The sequence below is a fragment of the Neomonachus schauinslandi genome, chromosome 2 (assembly GCF_002201575.2).
Source record: "Neomonachus schauinslandi chromosome 2, ASM220157v2, whole genome shotgun sequence".
Lineage (NCBI taxonomy): Eukaryota > Metazoa > Chordata > Mammalia > Carnivora > Phocidae > Neomonachus > Neomonachus schauinslandi.
The window spans coordinates 74,755,110-74,776,840 of record NC_058404.1 but is presented as its reverse complement, the minus strand read 5'-3'; the positions used below and the strand labels follow the sequence as shown (position 1 = coordinate 74,776,840).

General features: G+C 33.5%; 1 protein-coding gene across 3 annotated transcripts in view; it reads right to left on the bottom strand.

The window, feature by feature from the left end:
- The window catches only part of FBXW7 (F-box and WD repeat domain containing 7), a 218,911-nt gene that overhangs the window by 50,939 nt on the left and 146,241 nt on the right, over positions 1 to 21,731 (bottom strand). Inside the window, exon 1 of one of the 3 annotated variants that reach the window (XM_044912869.1) lies at positions 10,350 to 10,496. The exons of the other annotated variants lie outside the window; for them this stretch is intronic. Within the exon in view, the coding sequence (XP_044768804.1) occupies positions 10,350 to 10,496 (147 nt within the window). Of the gene's footprint in view, positions 1 to 10,349; positions 10,497 to 21,731 lie in introns of those variants that run through there. 3 annotated transcript variants of the gene reach the window in all.

Here is a 21,731-nt window from a genome sequence, read left to right as displayed (position 1 = left end):
CCCTAAGGGAAGGAAGGTCTCTGCCTTACTCATCTTCATTATACTAGTGACACATACAGGGAGTATGCCTAATACGTATTAGCAAAATAAAAATTAATTTAGTGGTATTAATTTTCCATGAAGTAAAAAAGTGGTAGAGGTTCTCATTCCTCATTTAACACATATGTCTGCTAACAAGAGTTGCATTTACTCACTGAAGAAAATAATATATAAGCTCTGAACGACCATATTATATGGAGCTGCCTATAACTAGGTTAGTAAAATTTAGGTATTCATTTATATAATGTATGTTTTAAAGCATTTAAATATGCACATACTCAGAGACTTAAGGCTTTGACTACTTTGACATTTCAAAGTGTATTCCATTTTTTGTATGTGGGTGATAGCTGTAAACTCAAAGGTCTGTGGAGTTAGTTCCACAATTTTAGAGAAAGCTGTGTTGCTGACTTCAGAACTTTTTGGAGTTTAGAAAAGTAATATGGTACATACATATTCTGAACACTTCCAGTATTATACATTAATATTTTTGCAGCAAAGTTCATGACTATTCAGATAAATAATAAAACTGACTATTTTAAGTTACTTAGAGTTAGGTTTGGCTAACTTTAAAAACATTCTTAGCTCTCAGGGCTTGCTGGACCTCTGTCTGCAGACAAGGGACAGTGAGTTTATTTCATACTTGTTTACCTTGCCAGGACTTAACAGCAAGTTTATTTTTTAGCATATTTTTCATCTGTCTTCCATACTACATCTTAATAGCCTTGCCCTGTGATGTTAAAATTACTAAACTATTTGAACAGATAGTTATCTATCAACAACAGGGATAACAATTCATGGCAGTTATTTCTACAATGTAGTTGTAGACTTACACATCATTATAATTTGTTTTACATTCATATCTGACAACTGAGGCACAACCTAATACTAACACATCTCTTGATGACAAACACAAAAACATCTAGAAAGCAATGTTATCAGTAATTAGATACTGAAGCCATCACGAATTGTGAGAACAAAGTAAGAATTTAAAAGTATTTAAAAACCCAGGATTACACAGCAAAAGTTAACCCTTCCAACATCTGGAAATTAAGGATCTGTTCACTCAACAAACCTTACCAAGGTCAGTTTACCACAGTGTTTGTGATGCTAGGTCTGGACACCTGAGGCAGAATCTCAGCTCCATCACTAGCTCTAGGGCAAGTTATTTAACCTTGCTATGCCTCAGATTCCTCATCTGTAAAATAGGGATAATATAATACAACACCTACTTCACAAGGTTATCTTAAGGATTATATGAATTCATATGTGGAAAGTATAGCGCTTCCTCTGCACCCCAAGTTAGACTCTATACTATGACCCTATTTTGTTGTCATCAAAACACTAACATTAGTAACTACTTTTCTGTTTCCATAAAGTATAATCTAAGCTCCATGAGGGCATGGACTCTATCTAGTTCACTGTTAACAGCCATAGGTTCTAGAAAATTTTCCAACTCTGTTCTAAGTGCTCAATACATATTTTTTGGCTGATATTATTACTGATAAATGTCATGTCAAGATATAAGCAAGTAATTTGCAGCAGTATAAATAACATGAAAAGCCGAGATGTGAGCGCAAGCAATAATACAAGTTCCTTCTGTCCATCACTTCTCTGATCCTCTGCTTAGCAAATATCCTTCATGTTCTAATTCAAAGTTACTGTGAAGCCTTTCCTGAGTCATTTGCTTTGAGACTTGGGTGACCCTCTCATGCTCCCACAGTACTTTATACATGAGGGCATTTAAGCAAAATTATAGCTTCGTACTATAAAGGTTTGTTTATGGTTTTTACCACTAGACTGTCTACGATGCATAAAGGATCGTGATTTTTCACTTTTGTATATCCACAGGTACAGCGGATGAAGAATCATCACCTTTTTATTTATAGCTAGTATCCTGCACAGTACAGAGAATAGGACCGCAAGAAAATTTGTAATTTATACTTTGTTTACTCAAGTTTATGCATGACACATGAAACATTCTTAAGAAGAAAAGGACTGATAGGATTTAAAGTAGAATGGTCTGATATGTGGTAACTAATCCCTTTACTGATAAAATAAGTAGTGACAATAAACCATATCAGATCAGTTGAAAATGCCAATTGTTCCCCAGTTCCAATGGAATACGTGTGTAAGGAAAATAACTGAAGGAAGTCACATTTTAGTTTACTCAAAAAAAAAAAAAAAAATCAGGTATCCTATTAAAATCTCCCTCCAAACTTGCTCATATCACCACCCTGTTCTTTCTTCTCTCCAAAGTATTGTAATTTTTTTTCCCTTTATTTCAGCTTTTCTGACATTTTTTGGCTACTGTAGAATCTCAAAAGTATCATCAAAATGACTTTACCCTATGTTTGTTTCTCCTTCGTTTTCAAAATTGGTAAGTAGTAATTACTTTTAAAATTAAGTGTCAAACTGTATCTGAGTTTATTTAAATTTAGAAAATGAAATATTCAAAATCACAGCTGCACAGTCATTTAAAAACATTTAGTAAACAAAAAACATGCCATATTCTTAACAGTACAAAAACTCCTTCAGAATCTTCCAAGTTTAACACATACTTCAATGAATTAGTCTTAAGAATATTTATACTAACTTTCTTCTGCATATCACTAGGAGCATAAAAAAGACATTAAAGATAATTTCTGAACTCTAAGAGTTTATAGCCTAATTGAGGAGACAAGATAACTATATGGAATAACATCACCGGGCAGTACATATTTGCCTAAGGGCCAAAGGTAACGGCAACAATTACAATATGTTCTACTAATGGATGAGGACAACGGTGGATGCAATCAGTGCCAGGACAACCAGAGAAGGAAGCTAGACTGTAAGGTCATGGGAAGGACCTAGAAAGAAAGAGGCACAAATGTAACTGGTGGACACTTGGAACAGACCAGTCTGGGGGAGAGATGGAGGATGCTGGCTTTTTAAAGGTTTCAAATTTCTGTATGTTGGGGAAACATCCATCTATTTCTAACTGGCTAAGAGTTCCATGAAACGGATATTGAGTTTCATGACATGCCTTTCAGGCATCAAGACATTTTAAAAGAGCAGACTTGCTACAACTATTTTCAATAAGAATTAATCATGGCTGGACTAGATCAAAAAAAAAAAAAAAAAAGGTAAACCTGGATTAGGGCAAAGGGCAAAGCTATGTCAGAAACGTAAAACTAAGTAGTAGTGCTCTAAGAAATAGACCAGTATTTCTGGCAGCTGCTCTTGTTAGTATGAGAAGTACTCTTGTCGTAGATATTATTAATAGCAATATACTTTGGAAGGGGCTGTCATTTATACTGTGCAAATATCACACTAAAATTCAGAAATATAAAAGAATAAACTAAGGTGATGCAAAAACTGAAATAACCCTAAGACTTGCAGTAAAAATGTAATAAATCATAAAACTATACACGTGGATCATCTGTTTAGATAAAAACACAGATTATAGTTTTAAAACTATGGGAGGAGAAGAAAATTATAGTTGAAGATAATATAGGTGACAGGTCTATGACAAATATTTTCCAGAAAGAATAAAAAATAGAATCACATGAGCAACAACTAATTTCTTGATCTATTTACATATTTTTCTCCTGAAGCTATAAGTATAAACCTATCTCATTATTTTTTCAAAAGGAAAAAAATTCCCTATGATAAAAAACCTAGAATAATTAGAAATACAATGACATAGTATTAACTAAGTAAAATCCACAAAACTTTATCACATAGGAATAAATTTTCTTAGAATATGATTTCTTTCTCTTTAAACAACAATAGAAATCCCTCATGCTGGTTTTTAATTGGTATAAACTTTCTGGAAAACAATTTAACAGTATTTTTCAAGAATCTAAAGAAGTTCATACTCCTTGACCCAATAATTCTACTTCTAGAAATCTGTGTATAGAGATGTTTAAGATTCATGTATAAAAAAGTTCAAAGCAGGTCACTGTCTAAATGAACAATAGTAGGAAAACTATGGAACATTCATTTAGCAGATTATATATTTTTAAGTAACTACAATTATGGGAAACCACTAACAATATATTAACAATGAATTAAAGTACCAATATTGCTAAAAAATTATTTAAAGTTGTTACTGTGGTTATTTTTGAGCAGTGGAATTACTGATACTTTAGGAAATTGCACAGGAAAATATTTTTCTAAATTTTACATACTGAATATGTCTTATTTCTGTAAAGTGAAGTAAAAGATATTAATTACTGAAAGAAAATTAAAATTCCTTATATCACCATTCAATTTGGAGAATTTGGGAGATTATTAAATTCAGAAGGGTAATAATTCACAAGTTGGCTTTAGCAAAAGAGTTTATGATGGCCTACTTTGGGGGTACATACAAAATCTTTCCACAAATGAAACTTACTGTAGGGTAAATAATTAGACATGTTGTTTTTTTTTAAACAAAGGTAATACAACTATTTGACAAAACTGGCAGACCTTTGCTGAAAAGGGCCTAATAGACTGGTCAATAGTCTATGAAAGGAGCATAACAGATTAAAATTATAAACTGCTTAAATTAACTGAGTATTATACATATAAAAACAGCTAATTAGATTATGCCTGAATGTGGTTAAAATTTAGAATATAGGTTTGTCTAGTATCATTGATAACTCAACAATGAAGAAAAAACTGAAACTCAAAACAGCACTGAAGCTAAGAGAGGTACAATGCTGTTTTAAATTTTTGTCCTCATTGTCAAAAGTGCTGGTTGAGCAAACTGATGAGAATGATACTGCACTGCAGTTTGAGGATGGTTAATCTGTCCAGACAAGCTGCTCTCAGTTGTTGCCTGCCAAATACAGACCCTGAGGTATCACAAAGATTCTCTTCTTGACCAAACTCTAGATAGGCTCTGCTGAGCTCTTTTTCAACTAGGCCCTGTCCTTGGGCATGTTGTCAAGAGCAAGAATCCTACTTAGTTTAAGCACAATCCTCCGATCTTGGTATCTGACCACCTTCCATAACTGCTGGGTTCCTCATCCTCTATCATCCTCCACGTGATGTCTGACCACCTTGGTTAAACTGGTTTAGCCAGAATCCCCCCTACCAATGTTTCCTCTTAGTAATTTTCTACCCACTGACCCCCTCCCAACTGTTCCTTGGCTATAAATTCTCACTTTTCTTTACTGTATTTGGAGTTGAGCCCTATCTCCCTCCCCTACTACAAAACCCCTTTGTAGTAGTCCCTATCCCCGTATCACCACAGTACCCCTGAATAAAGTCTATCTTGCCATTTTAACAAGTGTCATGAATAATTTTTTCTTTAACAGGTATCATCCCTCAGCTTACAAAAACAACAAACATGCATACTGTTCAAATATTTCCAGTTTTTTATTACTATAATTATTGCATAATCTGTAGGATAACTTTATAAGTGAAACATCTTCAAAGAGATTACAGCAAAAACCCTGTATTTATAAATGCTCTATGCTATCAAAAGTTATTTGTAAGTTACTTGTTTTAATCTTTGAATCTATTTTCTCACAGAAACAATGTCAACAATGATAGGCTCCCAGGCTTCCCTCCAAAATATTAATAGTCGTTGAAAAGTGTTAGTTCACATGAGAACAAACTGTATAAAGAGAATGGCTACTGCTGTTAGCTGCAGCATTAGTGAACTCTGCAGCTAAATGTCAGCTTTACTATTTACCAAGAAAACGGAAGAGTCGCTGGTTTGAGCCTCCATCTTCTAGTCTACTGAATGGAGAGAATACCTAATTTAAAGTACTTAACAAACACTTAAGTCATTCAAGCAGTATGTGGGTTAAAATATACAAAACAGCTAAAACAGTGCCTAGAATACACAGTGGGTTCTTTTAGAAAGATAGCAATTATTAATAGCTTTATTATACTAATACTGTATATTAACAAGAGAATAAGCAGTATGCTAAAATTCTAGCAGTTAGCCAAACAAAGACTTTTCTACATAACTACAAAAGAATTAAGAAAAGAGGATGATGGTTTTAAAGGAAATGTAAGACTTATGGCTTTAACTAACAATCTCATTCTAAAAATTTACCATGAGCTGAAACTTATATATAAGCAAAGAGATACATGCACAAGAATTACTATAGTATCATTATAATCATACAAACCTAGATTTCACTCTTTTGTAAGTAAAGATTTATTAAAACACAGTCCTGTCCATTCACCCATCCATTTAAGTATTGTCTAAGCTGCTTTGGTGCTCCAGTGGCAGAGATGAATAGTTCTAACAGCGACTATAGGGTCCACCAAGCCTAAAGTATTTACTGGCCCTTTGCAGAAAGAGTTTGACTTAAGGTAACCTGCAATGATAACAATACACAGGAGTGATATTAACATTTTCTCAAATGACACAAATACTCTACTTTTATTTCTACTTTCACTTTAAAGAAAAATTATTTTAAATGTGGTATTTTGAATAGAACTTGATATGGAACATAATTCCTACAAAACTGTTTTCAAGTATCAGAAATCCCAGTCATATATTTCATTATTGCTTGAGCTCTTGTTTCTCAGGAGAACAAGTCCTTGTCCCATACTGACCCCACCTCACCACCCCCACTACCCCCCCAGCAGTTCTCCACCACTCTCTTAGCTGTGTTGCCAATGCTTATGCGACACAATCAGCACATGGTTCAAGCCCAGGAATGTATACGGCACTCTCAAAACAATATGTTGTCTATAAGCCAGCACAGTCAAATATTTTAAAAGCCTTATATAAACCATTGTCATTTGCATGTCACTTGGAAATTTCTACCAAAACAATAACAATGAAGAGTAACTTTACAAGAATATTATAAATGCTTAAAAATCTCCCAAACAAAATGAGGTAAGAAATGAGATTTAAGCACTGAAGTACATTTTCTTACTACTATTAGTTGTAAGATGTTATTTCTCTTATCACTAAAAAGAAAAAAATGCTGCCAGATAAGCTATAAAATTTCATCAAAATGTATCTAAGGCACATTTTTTCACATTTTAAGTTTTTCTTAAATATGTTTAAAATGTGAAAAAATAATGTACCTTAGGATTTAAGAAATATAGTATTACCATAACTGGGCATTCCAATTTCAAAGAAAATTGAAAATTTCCAGTGATTTTATAGATTAAATAAGTTTTTCCTGTAAAATTTCTCTTCCTCTAAAGGACAATCAGTTCTTTTAGAATAAAAAGTTACATACTCAACTAGTACTCTCAAATTTTCCTAATTCAATTACCTATAGGACTTTTAAAAATATAGATAGATCCCTGAACCTTAATCCAGATCTCTAACATAAGACTATCCAAAAGAGGGGAACCGAGGAGTCTACATTTTTTAAGATTTTATTTATTTATTGAGTGAGTGAGTGAGTGCATAGTGTGAGCAACCAGGGGAGGGGCAGAGGGAGAAAGAAAATCCCAGAGTGTGGAGCCCGACAGGGCCTCAATCCCACAACCCTGAGATCATGATCTGAGCCGGAATCAAGAGTTGGACGCTTAACCAACTGAGTCACCTAGGCGCCCTGTGATTCTACATTTTTAACAATGTAAATAAATAATGAGGACCTTAATACTAAAAATATTTTGATTTACAGTAACTGGTTAAAAGCTAGATTGCTATTTCTTTACCGTTGTTATTATTAAGTCCAAAGTACCTCTGATGAGAGACCAGAATAATTTATATAATAATGAATTCGACTACCAGTACCAATATTGTAATATTAATAATATTAATATTATAATTAATATTAATAGTAGGTAAATAAATTTTCTGAAAACATTTCAAGAAATATAAATTGAAGTTGTAGTTATAGCAACTAAAGGATCTTTCACAATTTTTGAAGTTATTTTATTGTGCAAACATTAAATGGATCAACATCTATGAGGGATGGAGGGACAATATCATGTTTTTCAAATTTTAATAGGTCAAGACTGCTACAGTCTTTTTTTTTTTTTTTTAAGATTTTATTTATTTATTTGAGAGAGAGAATGAGATAGAGAGAGAGAGCATGAGACGGGGGAGGGTCAGAGGGAGAAGCAGACTCCCTGCCGAGCAGGGAGCCCGATGCGGGACTCGATCCAGGGACTCCAGGATCATGACCTGAGCCGAAGGCAGTCGCCTAACCAACTGAGCCACCCAGGCGCCCCAAGACTGCTACAGTCTTATAAGAGGTCACTAGTGCACATTAGCTCACTACTTAGAAGAAAAAAAATGGCCTACAAAATATAGAACTCTATCTGCTTTGTGTACTTTGTCAGTGTAGAACAATCTCTTTGAAAGCAAAATATACCCAGTGTAAGAGATATACTGGATGTTACATGCAAAATATGATTAATTACATATCATACCAAAAGTCTTCCTTAAATCTTTGATAAAGAAAAATAATATTTTAAAAATGTTTATTATCAATTTACCAAAGGAAAGTTAATAAATTAAATAACAAAGAACATGCAAACCAATTAAAAACTATCTAAATTAACCAGTCATGAAAGGAGGGGATATAATTATGCAATCCCTCTAAAAATTCTAGTACTCAGAGTCAATGAGTTATGCAATAGTAAGTTACTGGCAGGCAGGCAGTCTAAAACTGAATGTGTTTTTTAGCTATCTTCCCAAAAAACTTTCTTGTATGAATTTTATTTTTCGAATTTAGTTCTCTTCTGTTATTACAAATGCAAGGCTATAAATTAACATAACATAGTAACCTACAAAAGTCAAGCTGCATAGTGACCCTAGGAAGGCCTCAGGGAAAGCCTTGAAGTTCTCTATTAATTTTTCTTATAGAATCTGCTCCTGAGCCTTTAAATTTCATGTACATGTTAGAAAATAAAGGTAGAAAACATACATTGTGACATAATGAAGTAAACTACCATATATTGTCCCTAAGAATTTATTAGAAATATTCAACAAAGAACAAGATTATCTTGATTGTTAATATCTTAAATCCTTTGATTTAAAAAACCCACACTTCTTTTCCTCAGTTTAAAAATTTACTTGTGTTGGTATTTTCTTTTATAGAGGTGTTAAAATAATAAATTAGTTTATTAATGACTTTAAAGCCATTAGAGGTTTCTGTGTAAATGCTTAAATCAGAACAGTGACTTCATTCAGAAATTATAAAAGTGACAAAGTGAAAGAAGACAAAATAAACACTTTCTGACAACATAGTAAAGAAGAAAATAAGGCTGATGGAGATATTTGTATTCCATGTTCAATGTTGAAACTGTTTTATTTAAACCTCACTCAAATGTTTTTCAACATGGCTACCACTTGTTTGGAGTAGAAGTGGAAACTACTCAAAAGGAACTAAGATAATTAGAAAACATATTTCTACAAAGGTTAAGTCCCAGCAAATAAAAGATTCTTTTCACTAAGGAGAAAAAATACTTTTCAGGTGTTGTGTGTTGATCTACTTGGTTAGTAGAATATTTCCCCTTTAGTGTTTTTTTTTTTTTTTTTTTTAAGGGAACTAAAACATTAATAGCATTGTTACATGCAAATACCCATTTAATCTCAGGTTTTTGTGGAGATTTTTGGTTTAATGTGTTCAAGATCATAAACATATTTTAGACCTAAAAACATATCACTCTAGTTAATGACTCAGACTAGCAATACCAAGTTAACTAAAAAAATACAATAAAACTGCTAATATTAACAGGGTCAGAATCTGGTGAGGGAGAGGAGAATGTCATCCTGAAAAACATCCAACAGATCATAACTTGATTATACGTTAGCTCAAGTTCTACAAAATGTTTGTTAGTTCAGGATTGTCTATATATAAACTCTATCGTAACTGCCACACAATAGCATGCTATTTTTATTTTATATAACAGCAAAAAGTCAAGTCCCTATTACATTAAGTTTGAATTAAAGAAATAGTAATTTAAAATAATACAGCTCTAAGGGCCAGATAAATCTAGGGAACTTGGAATATTCTTTAAAAGAGCTAAATGTTGTAATTCCCACGTACATAGGAAGAATACCACCAGCTTCCTGCCTTTCCCACAAAATAAAAAACTACAAATTTGGGGTTGTAGTATTTGCCAACATATTTTAAAACACAGTTTTTACATTTACCAATTTTAAATAAATTTAAAGGATTCTAATATCATGAAAAATAAATGAGAGAGGGAAAAAAGGCGGATTGGGTAACCTTGCCCTCTAGGCTTATCATACTATTAGAACTACCACTTACGTAAGTTTTATCTGGCTACATAACGCGCTGATAATTTTGTTTATAAATATCAATTGAAATCCAAAGCATTTCTTTACTAAAGGAAACAGAAGTACTTCATTTAAAAAAATATTCCTATTTTTCAAATGCAAGACTTACCCGTCTTCGACAAAAGGGGAGGCCTTGGGCAATGATGCTAATGCTAAATATCTTCATCACAGTTTGATGTGGCAGAGGCTCTTTTGCACTTTTAAGATCAACAGGAACCAAGCCATGGTTTAAAGTAGCTTTTCCTGGTTTTGACATTTTAAAACTCCTCTTGGTTGATGAATACTTTCTACATGTAATACAGGCACATTACTAAAAATTCCAACCACCAAATTAAAATATAACTTTCTAATTAATAAAACAAAAAAAGGCTGAGAACCCAAGGCCTGCTGCTTTTGTCTTTCAACCTTCTCCTACCAAATGTCCTGACCTGTCTGAGGCTTGGTGAAGTGCAAACTATCCTAGAATAGCCAGGAATTACAAACTACTGAAGTGAAAGCTCCTGCTCCTGCCAGTCAAACAGCTGGTGAACCTCCCGTACAAAGTCAGTAATGTGAATACAGCCAACGCAGGGCAATGCTGTAGGGTCTCTCTGAAACTTCTCCAACAACTAGCCCAGGTATTCTCTAGAAAGGGAAAGCAATGTTTTCTTTACAAAAATCCAAAAAAATAAACATTGTATTTTCTCTTGAATACCTTGAATCTTCCTTACCCGAGTATCAGCATTAATATTTTAGGAATGTTTTGAAATGTGCTTCAAATTTAAGGACAGTATTTATGCATGCTCAAAAAATATATACACACGTTTGTTCTTAGATATATTCAGAATGAGCACTATATTTTCAACTGTTTGTCTTAAGCATGCTCTCTTTTCCTTTTCCATACATACCATTCTTTATATCATACTAAGCCATTTAGTTGACTCTATCTCTCTAAAGCTACTAATACGTACTTCACATTAATCTTATCAGTAGACATTTTAGTTGTTTGCAAATGTCAGTTCAATCTCTATAATTCTCAAAAACTCAGTGATGCCACTTCAAAGTATAAGTCATGTGATTAAAGATATATTTTTTTAAAAGCCCAAGTATTTATAAATGTAGCCTGTGATGGGAAACAATTATAGTAAAATAATTACTAACCAGTTCATCGTAAATCCTTAGTGCCTAATTTCTCCAACATACCATGGTCAGAAATATCTTCCTAAAACGCATAGAAGAGAATATGGTGTACAATCCACTCCTCAAAAACTTTCAAGGGTTCCCGAATGCCTAAGATAAAATATGGAGATAAGACTCTCCTCAGAGTGGCTCCAAACTAATCTTTCCAGCATTACCTCAAATATTTTCCTAAATTAAGCACTTATGCCAATGTTAATTAATACTACACTTCATATTCAAGCCCATAAACTAGACTGTTATGAAGATGGTAAGAAAAAAAGCTCGGTGTAAGAATTAACAGAGAGTAGTTCTGATAGATGGTAAGTAATGGATGTGAACCGTCTGTTCACAATGCTTGGTTAACTAGTTTGTTCTCTCCTTCCATTCTATTGTCCTCTTCCAAAAGCCAGTCATCTCACTTATCTCTCCTTCCAATAGCTTTTATTGATCTCTATAAGGGGAACTTAGAATGTGATATGGAGAGAATGAGAAAGGAGAATGTCAGAAATGAGTGATTTCTTTCTTGACTTTGGAAAGATCTTACTAAAGTGGGCTACTGGGAAGCCAATTCATATACTAGAAATACTCCCAGTCCCATCAAGATACTACTTTACTGAAGTACACTTTCCTTTTATACCATAATTTAAAATGTAGTTAAAAATGCAAAATTATTGGGGTGCCTGGGTGGCTCAGTCGGTTAAGTGTCTCAGCTTAAGTCTTGATCTCAAGGTTGTGAGTTCAAGCCACTTAAAAAAAAAAAAAAAGCAAAATCATTATCAGAGGTGACATTTTTAATTACACAAAAGTAAACAACCAAATTTCTCTAAAGAAAATATATAAATGACCAATAAGCTCATGTCAAGATGCTCAATATCACTAATCATTAAGGAACTACAAATCAAAACCAGAATAAAACACCAATGCACACCCATTAGGATGGCTATTATTTAAAAACAAAACAAAAAAATAAAATAAAAATAAAACACACACACAAATACACACACACAATAACAAGTGTTAGCAAGGATGTGGAAAAATTGGAACACTTGTGCATCGCTGGTGGGAAAGTAAAATGTAGGTAGCTACTGTGGAAAACAGTATGGCGGTTCTTCAGAAAATTACCACATGATCCAGCAATTCCACTTTGGGGCACACAATTCCCCCAAAAAACTGAAAGCAGGGATTCAAACAGATATTCATACATCCATGCTCATAGCAACATACTCACAATAGCCAAGAGATGGAAGCAACCCAAGTAACCACTGACAGATGAATGGGCAAACAAAATGTGGCATATACATACAATAGAATACTATTTAGCCTTAAAAAGGAAGGAAATTCTGACACTTGCTACAACATGGATGAACCCTGAAGACACAATGGTTAAGTGAAATAAGTCAGTCAAAAAAGGACGAATGCTGTATGATCCCACTTACATGAGGTACCTAGCGTAGTTAAATTCATGGAGACAGAAACTAGAATGGTGGGTGCCAGCAGCAACTGGGAGAAAGGACTAGAAAGTTAGTATTTAATGGATATAAGAGTCTAGTTGGAAAAGATGAAAATGTTCTAAAGATGGATAGTGGTGATGGTTGCACAACATCGTGAATGTATTTAAAGCCACTGAACTGTACACTTAGATACAGTTAAAATGATAAATTTTATGCTATGGATATTTAACCACAATAAAAAATTATTTTAATAAAAAAGTAAACAATTAGGAACCATAAACACCAAAAACCAAAAAAAACACACAACAAAGATCTAGGGAAAGAAGAGAGTGTACTGGAAATCTTTAATTTGATATTTATTTAAAAAAAAAAGGTGAGACTGTTATCTAAGATAACCATGTATACAGCCCCACTACGGGGGGGGGGGGGGAGGTGAACGTCTCCTGCCTCATTCCAGTCTCAGCATCTCTTCTGATGCTCACTTTATTTCTTAACACTTTTTTTTTCCAGTATAACATAATCTCAAATCATACTGTATCTTTACTCCTTATTAGAAAAATCCCTTTGTTGCAGTAGCTCACATGGAATGCCCCCCTCCAAGTAACTATTAGTATCTACTTCGTTAATATTACATATAGTTTTATGTAGACTGACATTCTTTATTCTCAAAAAAATTCTCAGTGATATCTTTGAAATCAGTTAATTAAACCTTCAAAATTCCTTCCTCTAAACCACAAAGAAGACATAATTTAAACTATGTGTTATTTCAATGCAGAAAAATTAGAAGAACATACTACATTCCACAAGTTTAACATATTCATTCTGCACAGAAAAATAAATGAAACAGATCAACTCCAAACTTAACTTTCACTTAATCCAGTAATAGAGATAACATACTGAAAATTATAATTTTATATTTTAAAGCCCTCAGAGAGCTTTATAGTTACATGTATTTACATGCAGACAGTTTAAAGATGAGTAAGATATGAAGCTCTCCAATCAACCTGGAGTCTGATCCTAAGGAGGGAAAAAAAAAGATTTGGGACTAAAACAAAATTTGGACTGAGAAAATTAAAACTAAAATGTCCTTTCCCCTGCTTATAAGAGAGCACAAAATATTATGAAGTAGAATTAGTTTTTCATTTTCAATAAATTATTTATGATAATAATAGGAGTAAAAAACTAGGGCTTATTTGTAGATAACCAACTGCTGGTGAACACATAGTGACATTCTAATTCAACTCATTTTTTTTTTTTAATCAGTAAACAGCTGCCCTCAACTGGATAGTACAGAGCATTGCAACTCTTGCAAACCAAACATTAAATCTGATTATGTGTCTACCACACTGTATTTCTATAAAAAAGAGACATTACTAGTCATTGAGCAAAGTGACTACTAATTTCCAAAAGTTTGTACTACCCAGTTTCATCATTTTGGAGGATTTAAGTTAACAGTACTTCTAAAGCAATGTTCTCAATCAGCATGAAAACAATCAAAACACCAAATTTCAAATACAGAAGAAAACCCCAGTCAATGAGGGAAATCATAGACAATGCATAGAAGAACCCTAATTGTTAACTTTAAAACGCACCTAGTTCCATGTGCTCAAGAAAAAATAAAGTCTTAGACTCAATCATATTTTTTTTAAGGATTTTTTATTTATTTATTTGAGAGAGAGAATGAGAGACAGAGAGCATGAGAGGGAGGAGGGTCAGAGGGAGAAGCAGACTCCCTGCTGAGCAGGGAGCCTGATGTGGGACTCGATCCTCGGACTCCAGGATCATGACCTGAGCCGAAGGCAGTCGCTTAACCAACTGAGCCACCCAGGCGCCCCAGACTCAATCATATTTTTAAAAACATTTAAGATACTCTTAATTATTAACCCCCTTTCCCAAGCTGCAACTCTGTAAAACAGAGAAGGTCCTTTTAAGATGACACCAACAAATATTAATGCAGTGTAATTTAAGTAGGTAGGAGCATCAATGCTTGAACCAAACTGCCTAGTCCAAAGCGTGGTTCTACTACTTATTCGTAGTATGACCTAAATTAATGCCTCTATGCCCCAGTTTCATCTATACAAAACCTTCTCACAGGGTTTTTATGAGTATTAAATTAGTTAATACAAGTGAAGCACACAGAATAATGCTTCACATCTAGTAAGTGTTCAAAAGTCTTAGCTGCCCTTACTACCACCACCACCACCACCACCACGACTACTGTTGCTGCTGCTGTTACATTAGGATCAAAAATCACATACAGCTTTGTGACATACATGAATTTTAAAAGTCACTGGGAAAGCGAGCAGAGATTCTAAAATCCATCTGTAATAACTTTAAAATATTTTAAGATACAATCATCTGTAAGTTTTATAAAGGTTCCCATAATTCTGTCAAAATTTTACCTAAAAATTAATTAGTAATATCTTAACTGTAGTGTCTTTTAAGATTCCAGATGTCATTGACTACCCATCCAACAATTCAACATTAGGAAACTTGTGGTAAAGAGAAGATCTCTATAAGGTTATTTTGCCCACTAACCACTTTCTGATTTTCTTTCTTCTAAAAGTTTGTACTAGTCAAAGATGATTATAGATAAATATTAATGCACCAAATATCTCCAATTTGGTATTTCTAAAACATATTATAGTCCCATACATTCCAATTCTCTTATGATGACAAAAAGATTTACAGCTGTATATTCTGGATTTCTACCTTTTCTTTCATTCATTATTATACAGAAGGCTAGAATTTAACTGCTCTCAGCCAAAGGCCACAGCATATAAGTAGCATAAACATTTTCCATTTTCATAAACCTACTCTTGATTCATTCGAAATAATTCACTTGGAAGATAAGTTTACCTACAAGTATGAATGATTTCATACCAAAGCTTTCAAAGTCTCATACCAAACACTTCTGACAGGGAGAATATCAGCCTTTGTCATTTTATTTTATTTTATTTTTTTTTTTAAAGATTTTATTTATTTATTTGAGAGAGAATGAGAGAGAGCAAGCACATGAGAGGGGGGAGGGTCAGAGGGAGAAGCAGACTCCCCGCCGAGCAGGGAGCCCGATGCGGGACTCGATCCAGGGACTCCAGGATCATGACCTGAGCCGAAGGCAGTCGCTTAACCAACTGAGCCACCCAGGCGCCCCATTTTAAACACAGTATTATTCACTACTTCTATGAATTTAAGCAAACAAGTGGACTTGACTTTTCTTCAGTAGTAACAAAAAAAATTCCAGATGCTTAAAATTATACCACTACTAAAGTGAAATAAATCAGAATCAATATCCTTTTGAGACAAGAATTCGATATTATAAAGTATATTTTTATTCAGGGATGCATAGTAAAAATAGAAGAGGCAGGGAAGGATTCCCCCCCTATAGGTTTCAGAGCCGGCTTGGCCACACCTGATTTCTCACTTTTCATCTCCAGAACTGGGAGAGAATACATTTCTATTGTTCTAAACCACCCAGTCTGTGGTCTTTTGCTGCAGGAGCCCTAGCAAACCACAGGTGACCCTTAAATAATGTGGGGGTTAGGAGTGCCGATGCCCTTCCCTTGCAGTTGAAAATCCATGTATAACTTTTGACTCCCCCAAATCTTAAGTACTGCTAGCCCACTCTTAACTGGAAGCCTTACTGAGAACATCAGCAGTCGATTAACACATATTTTGCATGTTATATGTATTATCTACTGCATTCATACAATAAAATAAGCTCAAGAAAAGAAAAAAAAAATAGATTATTCTCTGTTTCTCATTCTTTTCCATCTTTCCTAACACCTTAGATACCAGAGTATTAAAGATCTTCCTAGTCTAAGCAATCCATGTACAAAGATAGAGCAATTTAAACAGAGGAAAAGAATGATAAATCAAGAAATTAAGTTTCTTGGCTTAATGATAAATGAATGGTCAAGCTTGTATTATTTAAAACTGTAAAAAAAAAAAAAAAATTCCAAACAAGATTGTTACTTCAACTGTAGAAACAAAAATACCATCAGACTTAGTAAGAAAGAAAAATATAAATATACAGCATTGCTTTTAAAATGTTATTATTCATAAAAGGTGTAGATCAAATGAATAGAAACATTTTATTAAAAACATTCAAAATGATTAAAAATGATTCTTTAAAAAGTTCTAAAAGATATTTACTTTGGGGGGGGTAGGGGCACAGGGAAAAGGAGAGAATCTTAAGCAGGCTTCACGCTGGGCTGACCTCACAACCCTGAAACCACCACCTGACCCAAAATCAAGTCGGACGTTTAACCAACTGAGCCACCCAGACACCCCTCTAAAAGACATTTAAATACTCAAAGTGTTCACTGAGAAAGATTACAGCTTCCAACTATAATGTACATGAGGTATTATATTCATATATACATTTAACAAGTCACAACATATTATTGTACAGTAAGTAGTCCCTTCTTTATCCACCATTTCAGTTAAGCATGGTCAACTGATGAAGCAGATGACCCTGACGTATCGCCAGGTCAATAGTACCTAATGCTCCATCACAGTACCTATGTCATTCACCTCACTTCATCTCATTGTGCAGGCTTTTTTATCTTCGCACATCATCACAAGAAGGGTGAGTAAAGTACAATAAGATATTTTGAGACACCATATTCACATAACTTTGATTACAGTATACTGTTATAATTGTTCTATTTTATTATTACTGTTGGTAATCTCTTACTGCGCCTAATTTATGAATTAAACTTTATCAAAGGATGTATATATAGGGAAAAAACATAGTATTTATAGGGTTCAGTACTCTCCAGGGTGTCAGGCATCCATGGGGGGTCTTGGATCGGAACGTATCTCCTCCATGGATAAAGGGAGACTGCTAATTTTTTTATCTGGGCACCAGGGGCAGCCCTTTAGTACTTAAGAGAAATTAGCTTGGGTTCTGAAATAGCACATACAGTTTATACAAGTGTTATAAAATGTGACCTGGTGATCGGGCATTTGCAAAATAAAAGCATTATGTATAAATGTCAATGTATATATATTTTTACACTGTCAAAGTAAAAATGCTACAATAGCAGGTTACATAAAGTACTGTAACTGCTTTGATTTATATAGCCATGGTCTAACTGCTGGACATTTAGGTTGTTTCTGAATTCTACTTCCAGTTATTTCTAAATAATTGGCTAAAAATAAAGTTATAAAAACTAAGATACAGAAAAACCAACCAAACAAGTCCTTCAAAATGATGACAAAACTACCCCATGGTACACTAGAAATTTCATGACCCAAAAATCCCAACTATTAATTAACTTATTTACAACTAAATTTATTTACAACTAAATTAGTCTTGACTAAACTGTGGCCTCAATCCACTCTCAGCAAATTACCTGGAGTTCGTACTCCAGGTGAATTTATCAGCATATGAAAAATACTGGGTGAATTTTAAGTTCTAGTTTCAGCTCCACCACTAACCAGTGTCCCTAAATAAGTCTCTTGTCTCAGATTTCAGATTTCTAGAATGAGGAGACTGGACTAGATAGATGACTGAGAATGAAGTCCCTTGCAGCTTTAAGAGTATATTCCAGTTCCAATAGTACCAAGTATAGAGCCTTCTTGCAATAGTGTTGGACTGTCAATTTGGTGAGCCTTCCTTTATTATACTTTGGTGAATAGTATTAATTACAGTTTTATAAAATATATCTTAAAAAAATTCACTACTTTAATTCATTTGTGTATACCTTCTAAAAATAGACATGTATCCCTTTGCTGTAAATATATATTAGTGTTATATAACAATAAGAAAATATTTTCATTGGAAAAAAGTTTCAGGCATAAATTATTTTTTTAAATGATTCAAGAAGAAATTCAAGAAAAATAATCTCGGGATTTTTCTGATTCCATATTATGCCATAATAATTTGTATATATTTTTTCTTTCCTACTTACCATCGTGGCCTAAACAGTGACATCAGAATATATTTGATTTTTTTTTTAATGAGTAAACTTTGGATTTTACTCCCATATTTGTGTCTTAGAACTCTGTTATATTAAAATGATACTTCTCATTCTTTCATTAAATATTTAAAGAAATATTTGAGATAAAACAAAAATCCACCTATTGGATTGAATTTTTTAAGTATTTCAGAAATGCCCAGTATGAAGTCCTTAATGACTTTAACATACCTTGCCTCATGATTAAGTTTAACTCTTACAGTCTGTGTTGAGTTAACCCCAGCTGTTAAACTGGTCTTACACAGCTGCTCACCAAGAATTTAGTTGGTGATTATTATAGTTATACCTTGAAGTCAACTATGACAAAAATTACCCAGTAATTACAGGTATTTCAGTCATGCAAAAGCCTATGTGATGAAAGAGTAAGGATTTAAAGCAACTTAATTTTCCACAATCCTCAAAATAAAATTAGGTGTAAGAAAGACAAAAACTTGCTTTATATTAGTTTTTTAAGGTCCATCATTTAAGTTGCTTTTATAAACAAGCTTAAGCATTAAAGGCTCATTAACCTTTCAGTTAAAGTCAGTATTACTTATCGATCATTTATTTCTCCTATAAAAATTCTAAATGTGAGCTAAGGAGTTATAAATAAGGACATAATACTAAAAAGTCTTCTAATAATAATGATGATAATAATAATGTCATGCACGTGGTTTTTCAATACAGTTTAAAAAAAATTAAACTGAGCTACAATGCAGGAAGTTCACCAAATTGATGGTTTAACACATTATAGGAACTTATCCTATGAAAAATAAAAAGCTGAACCTATGGAAATGTAAGACATTTGACAATGTTGACAAAAAGTAAAATGGGGGGAAGATACTTATGTTTACTACACTGTTGAGTTTTGATACAATTCTAAATAAAAAACAATTATTTTGAGTGAAATGAACATTGTTCCACAACTTCACTTATATAATTCTCAGTAACATGCTATGAGAACATGTGAGATTTATCAATATTCACTGAATATTGATAAATTATTCACTGATACTCATTTATCAATATTTACTTCAGCATCAAATTTAAGCAGGGAATTATTCATTAAGCATAGCAAATACTTTTAGAATTAAAGCTCTAGAAAAGGCATATAGGGTTTCATTCTTGCATGGGCTGACAGTTGATACCCCTGGCCTTTTACATGATCAAAATTACACATTCAAAAAAATACACTAGTAAACATCAACATTAATTTTATAGCTGAAGTTTAAATTAAACTGATAGTTCAAGTTTTCATCCTTCCCAGTAAATAAGAAACTAACTGGTTATTAAGAAAGATTAAAAATAAAACTCATTACCTGAATTCTTGAGTATGTCTGAAACAGAAAGATCTCAGGATGGAAGCAGGAAGTCCAGGGATGCTAGGAGACTAACTATCAGAGACCAGCAGGAGATGTAAAAGAAGTTTGCAGCTCTAGGACTTAGAAAAACCGATGCATTACTTCAGACTGGTACAGTGATATGGCAGAAGGATTAAACACTGACACAGTTACTAGTAGATCATGTTTTATTTTACTGAAATATCATGAAAAGACTGGAGGTATCATTATCCTACATTTTACAGACAAGGAAATTGAGGTTCCAAAGGGTTTTAAAAATTGCTCCAGGCAACAGAGCTGTGAGGCAGTGAAGTTGAGATTTTTACCCTAGGATGTCTAATTCCTAAATTCATGCTTTGTATTAGAACATATATTCTATTCTATAAGTTCTATTCTATAAGTTAAGCCTAACTTAGCTGTGTTACTTTCTAATCTAGTTGTTTGGAGATTTACTTTTTATTATATATGTTTCAAGTATGTAAGTTTGCCAGATAACTGAGTTCTAGATAACAGAAATACAGTATTCTGTAAGACCCGTATATTATATATGGAATCGATTTTAATGAGCCTGAATTTTATGAAGTCCAAGTAAAAAGAAAAAAAGGAAGAGTTGTAAGAGCAAAGACATCATGACCTTCTGTGTTTTTCAAAAATGGTCACAGCACTATCCCCCATCTTATATGCTCTTCTTACAATGTACTCTGATACCCCTTCCATTGACAAGTGGAATCCGTTTCAAACAAAAAAGAATGTGTAAGTTATATTATGTGACTTCCTAGGATAGGTCATAAAAAGGAGATTCAGCTTTTACCTTACTTACTGAAATACTGACATGGTAGCCCTGTTTGAAGTAGTCTGATTGGCCTGAGGCCATCATGCTGTGAAGAAACTCAAACTAGCCCAGGTAAAAAGACCATGTATGTAGAAATCCTGAGACTACATGAAGAGAAAAAGATTCTTGGCCAGCCCCCAGCTGTCCTAAAGCCCTGCTATTTCACCTCTATTGCCACCACCTGACTGAAACCCTGAATTAGCAATGCCCTAGTGAGCCCCTTTCTAAATTCATAACCTACAATAACAATGAAAAATAATAAAATACTTATTTGTTATAATCTATAAAGCTTTGCAGTGACTGGTTAGATAACTGAAATATCTTGAAACATCTTACAAGACAAGGAGCTCTAAGAACACTGGTTTACTTCTGTGATATGATAAATGGTCATCCTAAGTAGAGCATAAACTTCAAAACTTAGTAAGAATGGAAAAGATAACAGGAGATCCAGTATGAAAATTTGGGTTTTTGGGGTGGCAAAAGTTTTGGAGACAAATTCTCACCTTGAGGATATCCATTTGAAATGAGGTGTTAAGTCTCTGGCTGTTTAAATAATAAACTTGATGAACTGTTACATATGATGCTGATGTGAATTTATATCTAAACTAGTTTGATATGCGACTAATAAAGGAAAACTCAACTTATTTTTGGATTTCCTACAATCATGCTTGTCTTTCCAAGCAAACTCAAATGACTAGAGAAGGGGAGGCAGGGATAATGAAGGTAACAGGTCAGGTTTAAGACCTG